The 9240-nt window shown below is 46.1% G+C and overlaps 1 protein-coding gene across 1 annotated transcript; it reads left to right on the top strand.

Moving 5' to 3' along the window:
• Positions 1 to 1647: 1647 nt before the first annotated feature.
• LOC129654579 (antigen-presenting glycoprotein CD1d-like) lies at positions 1648 to 5114 on the top strand. The gene is made up of 5 exons (XM_055583893.1): positions 1648 to 2342; positions 2613 to 2891; positions 3603 to 3881; positions 4638 to 4737; positions 4834 to 5114. The coding sequence occupies exons 1-5, from the start codon at positions 1766 to 1768 to the stop codon at positions 4853 to 4855; spliced, it is 1257 nt and encodes a 418-aa protein (XP_055439868.1). The 5' UTR covers positions 1648 to 1765; the 3' UTR covers positions 4856 to 5114.
• Positions 5115 to 9240: the final 4126 nt, after the last annotated feature.

The raw sequence follows: 9240 nt of genomic DNA, 5'->3' as shown, positions 1-9240 counted from the left end.
TCTCCTCTTTCACTTTCATCAAAAGGCTCTTCAGTTCTTCACTTTTTGCCACAAGGGTGGTGTCATCTGCAAATCTGAGGTTATTGATATTTCTCCTGGCAATCTCGATTCCAGCTTGTGCTTCCTCCAGTCCAGATTTGCATGATGTACTCTGCCTTTAAGTTAAATACCCGAGTGACAATATACAGCCTAATTAAGACTATTTATTTAAGTTTCCTAACAGCAGAACAGTTAAGAGAGAATGTTGGGCCCTGCCCAGGGCACATATTTCTCAAAGTCAGGAGACCTCCCAGACCACACATGTGTAGAAAAGGCTCCTTGGAGGCCAAAGGAGAGTTATGTCAAGGGATGTTCTACTCAGATGCCTTTTCAGTAAAATCCATCTTGGCTAAGAGGTGCATGCTCACACATGGGAGGATCTTGAAATATACCAAATATGGACTGTGAAACAGGCTAATTAAAATGATTGGCAGAAGGAAAACTGGAAGAAATGCGCTATAAAAGTAGTCCAAACTGCCAGGAGGCTGCGACTCAGTGACTTTCTCTCCTTGAGTCGTATTCTCCCTATTGTACTGTCCTTTTTTCCTCTCAATAAATACCGTACTTGCTTCACTACTTTCTTTCTTTGTGGGAATTCTTTTCTGCAAATCTGAAGGCCAGGGCCTTTGTCACTGACCACTAGTCTACTGGCTAGGATCTGGTGTTCTCCCCGCTTCAACCCAACCTCAATCTCTGGTTGGGAATCCAAGCCCTTTTGGGAGCTGTTTCAGGCTGAGATCACCTGAGATCGCCCTGACCAGGGATCCAACCAACACCCCCTGCATTGCAAGGTGGATTCTTAACCACTGGACCACCAGAGACGTCCCTTATTATTTTATCATTAACATGATGTTTGCACTCCTAGACATTTTGGAAAACAAAAAATGTAAAATAAATTAAAATCTTCCATAATCTCTTTGCCTAGAGACATCCATTGCTTGCCTCCCAGTCTAAACTTTGTTTTAAAAAACATGGTAGACGTTATACCATAGATACAACTTTATGTCCTGTTTTTATTTTTTATGTCTGCATCATTTATTTTAATAGTTTATAATATTCCATTATGTTTACAATATATATTTAAAAAATACATCTCTGTGTACTTAGTCTATTTTTAATATTTTGCTCTTGTAAACAATGAAACAATGAGTATCATTTTGCTTACTCTTTTTGCATTTATGATAGTTTTTCTTTTGAACAGTTTTCTAAAGGTTTACTTCATCCTGTTATAAGGATATCTAATTTTGATAGATATTTGAATCTGCCTTTCTTTAAAACTTAAATAGTAGTTGTAAAGTTTTTTCCACATACTATCTGTAACTCTACGTTGGAAAAAGAGATTTAGACAAGCCAGTTGTTGGAAACATGATACTTAAGTGAGTGGCTGTGACCACGGCTCTTTGCAGCTCAGATAGCTAATGAGAGGGACCATCTGGCAGATGAAAAAGGGATCCCTGGACTGGAGGGGGTTGGAAGCAAGTCCCGGGAGAGTCAGAATGGGAGTCCTTCCTGTCTCTAGGCTTAAGAATTGGCCAGCCACAGGGTCAAGTTCAGGACTCTTTTGGCAGTCCCGGAAACCCGTGGTGTGTGGGCGGGCGTTGCGGAAGGACCCAAGGGGCGGGGGGTGGGGGACGCAGATTCGAGGTCCGAGAGCAGAGCTAGGAAGTGGGGTGCCTGCTGTTTTTTTTCTTCTGGGGGCTTCCCCAGATTTGGGGAACTTTGGGGGATGGGTGGAACCGGGGCTCCCCGGCAGAGGTCGGCGAGAGGGAGCCGAGCAGGGAAAGGGGACAACGCTCGCGGCGGGCGTGCGCAGACTGATGTACCTCCGAAAGCCGGGAGCTTGATCCACCAGCCCGAGAACCTGCTACTCCCTGCCTCCAGCTGCTTGGCCCCTGGAGACCGAGCTCGATTCAGAGACAGCAGACATCACCCTTTCTTCCCAAACTTAACTGTTTCTTTCTTTCTTTTTTTCTTCCTTGTCCCTTCTGTGCTCTCCCTCCCGTTTCCCCGGCTCCTCGGATCTGTATTCTCTCCAGACCCGCTAACGCCGTTCTCCTTCCACGGCCTCCAAATCTCCTCCTTGGCCAACAGCAGCTGGACACGCACGGACTGCCTGGGGTGGCTGGGGGAGCTGCAGCCCTATACTTGGCGCAATGAGTCGGACACCATCCGCTTCCTGAAGCCTTGGTCTAAGGGCACATTCAGCGACCAGCAGTGGGAGCAGCTGCAGCATACGTTTCAGGTTTATCGCAGCAGCTTCACCAAGGTCATCTGGGAATTCGTCAAAATGCTGCACGCCGAATGTGAGCTGAGGGATGGGATCGCAGTGGGGACAGTGGATTCTGAAGCCCAACCGGGAGATTCTGGCCCCACGTGATTCTCTCCAGGCTCTCTTTAGAGTCCCACTTCTGCCTGAGAGGTCCCAGCTTGAGTCCTCAAAATACCCCTTGTTCATCCCACTGCAGGTCAGCCATTCTCATTTACATGAACTTTGGGGTCCCTAGTATAACCCTCACACCAATTTCTTCAACTCCTTTCAGTCTTCATAGATTTCTTTCCATTCCTCTCCTCAGTACCTCTTGAGATCCAGGGATCTGCAGGATGTGAGTTGCTTCCGGGGAACACCTCAGAAAGCTTCTTACGTGCAGCATTTCAAGGAAGGGATGTCCTGAGTTTCCAAGGAATGTCTTGGGTGGCAGCTCCAGATGCCCCGCCTTGGATCCAGGAGGTCTGCAAGGTGATCAATCGGGACCAAGGGACCAAGGAAACAGTGCACTGGCTCCTCCATGACATCTGCCCCGAGTTGGTCAGAGGCCTCTTGCAGACCGGGAAGTCCGAGCTGGAGAAGCAAGGTCAGCCTGCCTTTGTCACCTCCTGCCCTCCACTCCACTCTGGGCTCCATATGGGGTTTTCATTCCAGGGTTCACATCCTTTTAAGCATCACGGGAAGAGGAGGGGATGGATAAGGTGTGAGGGTATTTAAACACTCCACAGACATTAACTAGGTACCTTTTGGGTTCCATGAATTGAATTAAATAAACCCTGGGGGTCAGTCAGGATCTGTGCTTGAGGAGGGAGAGAAGCAGATGAACAGTTAAAGCAGTGTCCTGGTGGCTCAGATGGTAAAGGGTCTGCCCACAATGCAGGAGACCCGGGTTTGACCCCTGAGTTGTGAAGATGCCCTGAAGAAGGAAATGGCAACCTCCTCTAGTATTCTTGCCTGAAAAATTCCGTGGACAGAGGAGCCTGGTGGGCTACAGTCCATGGGGTTGCAAAGAGTCAGGCATGACTGAGTGACTAGCACTTAGAAACTTGCTACGTATGTTACAGCTGAACACAGGGTGCCCTGGGAGTACAGAGTAGGGGCATTTACTGGAGACTGGACCAGGGAAGGGAATGGGGATCCGGGAAGGCTTTCCAGGAGAAGCTAATACAAACGGATTGAAACGGTGGGAGTTCATCTCCAGAGGTAGAAATGTAGGACTGATGAGCCTGCTGTGAAGTCCAGAGCCTCTGATGTGGAGTCTTCACTCTAAGATGTCTCATTCTCCTATTGAATACAGTGAAGCCGGAGGCTTGGCTGTCCAGTGGCCCCAGTCCTGGGCCTGGCCATCTGCTGCTGGTGTGCCACATCTCAGGATTCTACCCAAAACCTGTGTGGGTGATGTGGATGAGGGGCGAGCAGGAGGAGCCTGGCACTCTGCAAGGAGACGTCATGCCCAATGCCGACTCAACTTGGTATCTGCGAGTAACCCTGAATGTGGCGGCTGGGGAGGCGGCTGGCCTGAGTTGCCGAGTGAGGCACAGCAGTCTAGGAGACCAGGACATCATCCTGTACTGGGGTGAGAAGGAACTGAGGCCCGGCTGGGGATGGGAGGTGATGGTCCTCAAGCACAGAGGGAAGGCCTAGGGAAGGGGAGGGAAATGACACACCTTGGATGGAGGAAATGAAGCCCCAGCCAGGAGTGATAGAAGGAGAGGATTCTCAAAGGGGAGGAACAAAGATCTGAACTCAACAAGGATTGAGACAAGGTATTCCCTATTCAGGAAAGAACAGACTAAAATCCCCTCAGATCCAGAAATAGGCGGCAAGTACAGAATGCCAGGAAGACTTGTCCCCCAGAGGACGGAACTGGGGACTTTGAAAGGCAGGGTAACAAAGATAGCTGTGGTTTGTTGAGTGCTTTCTCGGTGTCAGCTGAACACTCTGCGTACAGCAGAGTATGTATGAACATCATCCCAGCTCTCTTTGAGCAGGTACTATTGTTTTCATGTTACAGATGAGAAATTGAGGTGAAACTAGGTCAACCTGTCTGATTCTCATCATTAGAAAGTGGAAGAGCTGGATTTAGACTCAGGTTTGGACTAGCTGTGAAACTAGTGCCTTCCTCCATATGAGTACTAGCATATGCTGAAGTGAACCGAATTATAGATGCCCAGACCCCAAGAAAAGATGGGGCGTCTAAAAACTTCAGAGGAATATAAGTGGGCAACATTAAACAGGACAAGAAATAAGCATCTGGCATGCTCACATGTGCTTATAGTAGGGGATATATGCAGATTCCTGGACTGAGACACATCCTGTGTCCCCCACACAGATGGGAACCGTGTCTCCAGGGGCTTGATTGTCGCCCTGGTACTACTGGTGCTCGTCCTTCTGTTTGTTGGAGGCTTAGTCTTCTGGTTTAGGAAGCACCGGTAAGTCTCTCCTTTCCATCTCCTCCCTACCTCAACCCCTCTGCCCAGGTTTTCTCCTCTTCCCTTTTCCTTAATGGTCTCTGTTTTCTCTCACAGCCGCTATCAAGATATCCCGTGACTCTCCTCAGCACACCTATCTGTCTGGACTTCAGGATCTCAGGGCTTTAGCCCTCAGAATTTGAGGGTTACCTTGAAGAAGCGGAGAACAGGCAGCTCTTTTCACACACTTTGAACATTTTATCTAAGAAGTGTTAAGTATGTTTTTTTTTTTTTTCTTTTAGTATACTGCAAGTGTATATGTCCAAGTAGTTCTGTAAAAAACAGAAGTGCAAACTCAGATACCTCTCAGGGACAAGCAGATAAAGGCTGCAGTGTAACTGTGTGTGGTCCTTATTTGAATGATGGAATATGCAGTCAACTGGAAGATCCTTTTCCTGTTCCAAGGAAGCATGTGCAACTGTTCCTTGTGAAATATAAAGTAGGACTTTGTCTTGGCTCTAACTCACCTTTTTTTCAAGAAAAACAGGTCTAGCATTATATGTGAACAAGCCTATATTAGCGTGTTGACAGAAACCTTTACAATATGTGGGGTGTTGTTCAGTGGCTCAGTCGTGTCTGACTCTTTGCGACCCTATCAGTTCAGTTCAGTTGCTCAGCATACCAGGCTTCCCTGTCCTTCGCCATCTTCTGGAGCTTACTCAAACTCATGTCCATTGAGTCAGTGAAGCCATCCAACCATCTCATCCTCTGTCGTCCCCTTCTCCCGCCTTCAATCTTTCCTCGCATCAGGGTTTTTTTCTAACGAGTCAGCCATTGGAGCTGCACCTTCAGCATCAGTCCTTCCAATGAATATTTTGGGTTGATTTCCTTTAGGATTGACTGGTTTGATCTCTTTGCAGTTCAAGGGACTCTCAAGAGTCTCCAACACCACAGTTCAAAACAGCAATTCTTCGGCGCTTACCCTTCTTTATGGTCCAACTCTCACATCCATACATGACTACCGGAAAAGCCATAGCTTTGACTAGATGGACCTCTGTTGATGAAGTAACGTCTTTACTTTTTAATATGCTGTCTAGGTTTGTCAGATATTTCTTCCAAAGAGCAAGCATCTTTTGATTTCATGGCTGCGGTAACCATCTGCAGTGATTCTGTGTGGGAACCATGTTTTACTGATTTCTCAGAAATGTCTCCTGGAATTGAATACTCATTCCCTCTTCCTTGCTTACTCTCCTCCACCCTTAATTTGGACGTTCTGACTGACACGTCAGTGTTAGCTAGATGCTGTTCTGTACACAGAACAAGCCCCCTTATCTTCAAAGACCTTTCCTTACGATTCTTATATAATTACCTTCAGACCTCCAGGAGGAAGCCTCCTTGATCCCTGAATTCTAGTCTCTGTCTTGCTTTCCTGCGCTTAGTTAAAGATTACAAGATAAGTTACCAATAAAATATGTGCTCTGTAGGTTCTTGGGGAGTTGCTTCTCTGTACGCTTTCCCTGTGCTGTCTGTCATAATACTGTGTTTGTATTATTCAGTGCGAAACCACCACAAATTTGGAACCCAAGAGAATAAAGTCTGCTGCTTTTTCCACTGTTTCCTCATCTATTTGCCATGAAATAATGGGACCGGATGCCATGCTCTTCGTTTTTTGAATGCTAAGTTTTAAATCAGCTTTTCTGGGGTTGTGGGATACTCCAAATACACCTCTGCTGGATGACCATAGGCCTCTCAGTTTGTGTGTGTGGTATAAAAAGTTTGTCTTGAATGATACATTGAGAATTTCAGAAACTTCTCTGGTAGTTCAGATGTAAGGAGTCTTCCTACAATGCAGGAGACCTGGGTTTGGTCCCTGGGTGAGGAAGATCCCCAGGAGAAAGGGATGGCAACCCACTCCAGGATTTTTGCTTGGAGAATCCCATGGATGAGGCGACAATCCATGGAATCACATAGAGTTGGTCATGACTGAGCGACTAATGCTTTCACTTTCAGAACCTAGCTTCTATTTTGAACCTGAATTTACAAAGAGAGACATTTTAAAAGAAAGGTTGTAGGAAACAGAGGTGTCTCAAGTTTTTACTTCATGTAAGTTGGTTAAAAGAGGAGAAATCATAGTGTGGGTATTTAATGTGGAAAAAGCTACTTTTGGAAGTGATATTTCTCTCACGTGGCCAGTTGTTTTTTTAGAGTGGATGGAGACAGATTCTCCCACTTATAGCTATTAAATGAGACTATACATGAGCTGGGCTGAACCAATTTGGACAGGCATGAGCGCTAGTGGAGGCCCAGCTGCCTGCTCTATTCTTAGCCTAGATAAAAGATGCAGGAAACGTAGAGGAACAGCAGCCCTTCCCGATGCGAAGAAATTTGAAGGTCAAGATAAAATCCTCTGTAGCTACCAGGGAAGTAGTCGCTTGGCACTCAAGGCCCTTGAACATCGAGAAAAATGCCTAAGCTTTTGAAGTCTTTGCTTGAGAAAATTAAGATTTGGCATCTTCTGTGTTGGACTTGCAGATAAAACCTAGGATATGTGTGGAAATGCAGCTAGTTTCTAAATCCATGGTTTCTAAACTGGTTTCCTAACCTGTAGCCTCATCACCTGGAAAGTTGCAAATTATGTTGAGCCACCCCCTGCCAATGAGCCCTACTAAATGAGAAACCTTATGAGTGGGCGCAGTCATCTGTGTTTTATCAAGCCCTCGGGTGATTCTGGGGCTTCATAGGTGGTCAGTGGTAAAGAATCTGCCTGCCAGTGCAGGCGGTGCAAGAGACGTGGGTTCGATCCCTGGGTCGGGAAGCTCCCCTGGAGTAGGAAATGGCAACCCGCTCCAGTATGCTTGCCTAGAAAATTCACTGGACAGAAGATCCTGGTGGGCTACAGTCCCTGGGTCACAAACAGTCATACGTGACTGAAAGACTTGGCACACACACACACACACACATACACACACACAGAGTTAATTCTGATGTTCAGTTAGAGAATCACTGTTTGTAAGTACTGTACATTGCTATTCAACAGATTCCTCAGAATGCTAAATGAAATGCTGGCTTGAGGTTAGTTAGGGAAGGCCTCCTAGAGGGAGGGGAAATTGAAACAGGAAGTAGAGATCCACTGAGGTGAACCAACAAGTGCACTGGATCAGGAGACAAGGATGTCCTCTTTATTCATGCACTTTATTCCTGTGCCAAAAGGGGATACTAATGTCTGTTTTGACCATGCTACAGATTGAATGTCTATGTCCTGTGTCCTCTGTTGAAAACCTAATACCCAAGGTGATGGTTTTAGATGGTGAGTTCTTTGGGAGGAGATTAGACCATGAGGTCTGAGCTCTCATGAATGGGATTAGTGACCTTATAAAAAGGGTCCTTATCTGTATATAGCACAGGGAACTCTACACAATACACTGTTGTAATCTATATAAGAAAAGATCTCAAAAAGAATAATATGCATCAGTTCAGTTCAGTTCAGTCGCTGAGTCGTGTCCAACTCTTTATGACCCCATGAATCACAGCACGCCAGGCCTCCCTGTCCATCACTAACTCCTGGAGTTCACTCAAACTCATGTCCATCAAGTCACTGATGCCATCCAGCCATCTCATGCTCTGTCGTCCCCTTCTCCTCCTGCCCCCAATCCCTCCCAGCATCAGAGTCTTTTCCAATGAGTCAACTCTCCTCATGAGGTGGCCAAAGCTCTGGAGTTTCAGCTTTAGCATCATTCCTTCCAAATAAATCCCAGGGCTGATCTCCTTCAGAATGGACTGGTTGGATCTCCTTTCAGTCCAAGGGACTCTCAAGAGTCCTCTCCAACACCACAGTTCAAAAGCATCAATTCTTCAGCACTTAGCCTTCTTCACAGTCCAACTCTCACGTCCATATATGACCACAGGAAAAACCATAGCCCTGACTAAACAGACCTTTGTTGGCAAAGTCATGTCTCTGCTTTTCAATATGCTATCTAGCTTGGTCATAACATTCCTTCCAATGAGGAAGCGTCTTTTAATTTCATGGCTGCAATCACCATCGGCAGTGATTTTGGAGCCCCAAAAATAAAGTCTGACACTGTTTCCACTGTTTCCCCATCTATTTCCCATGAAGTGATGGGACCAGATGCCATGATCTTCGTTTTCTGAATGTTTAGCTTTAAGCCAACCTTTTCACTCTCCACTTGCACTTTCATCAAGAGGCTTTTGAGTTCCTCTTCACTTTCTGCCATAAGGGTGGTGTCATCTGCATATCTGAGGTTATTGATATTTCTCCTGGCAATCTTGATTCTGGCTTGTGCTTCTTCCAGCCCAGCGTTTCTCATGATGTACTTTGCATATAAGTTAAATAAGCAGGGTGACAATATACAGCCTTGACATACTCCTTTTCCTATTTGGAACCAGTCTGTTGTTCCATGTCCAGTTTTAACTATTGCTTCCTGACCTGCATACAAATTTCTCAAGAGAGAAGTCAGGTGGTCTGGTATTCCCATGTCTTTCAGAATTTTCCACAGTTGATTGTGA

This window comes from Bubalus kerabau, chromosome 6, assembly GCF_029407905.1.
Source record: "Bubalus kerabau isolate K-KA32 ecotype Philippines breed swamp buffalo chromosome 6, PCC_UOA_SB_1v2, whole genome shotgun sequence".
Taxonomy (NCBI): domain Eukaryota; kingdom Metazoa; phylum Chordata; class Mammalia; order Artiodactyla; family Bovidae; genus Bubalus; species Bubalus kerabau.
This window is presented reverse-complemented; position numbering and strand designations above follow the sequence as displayed.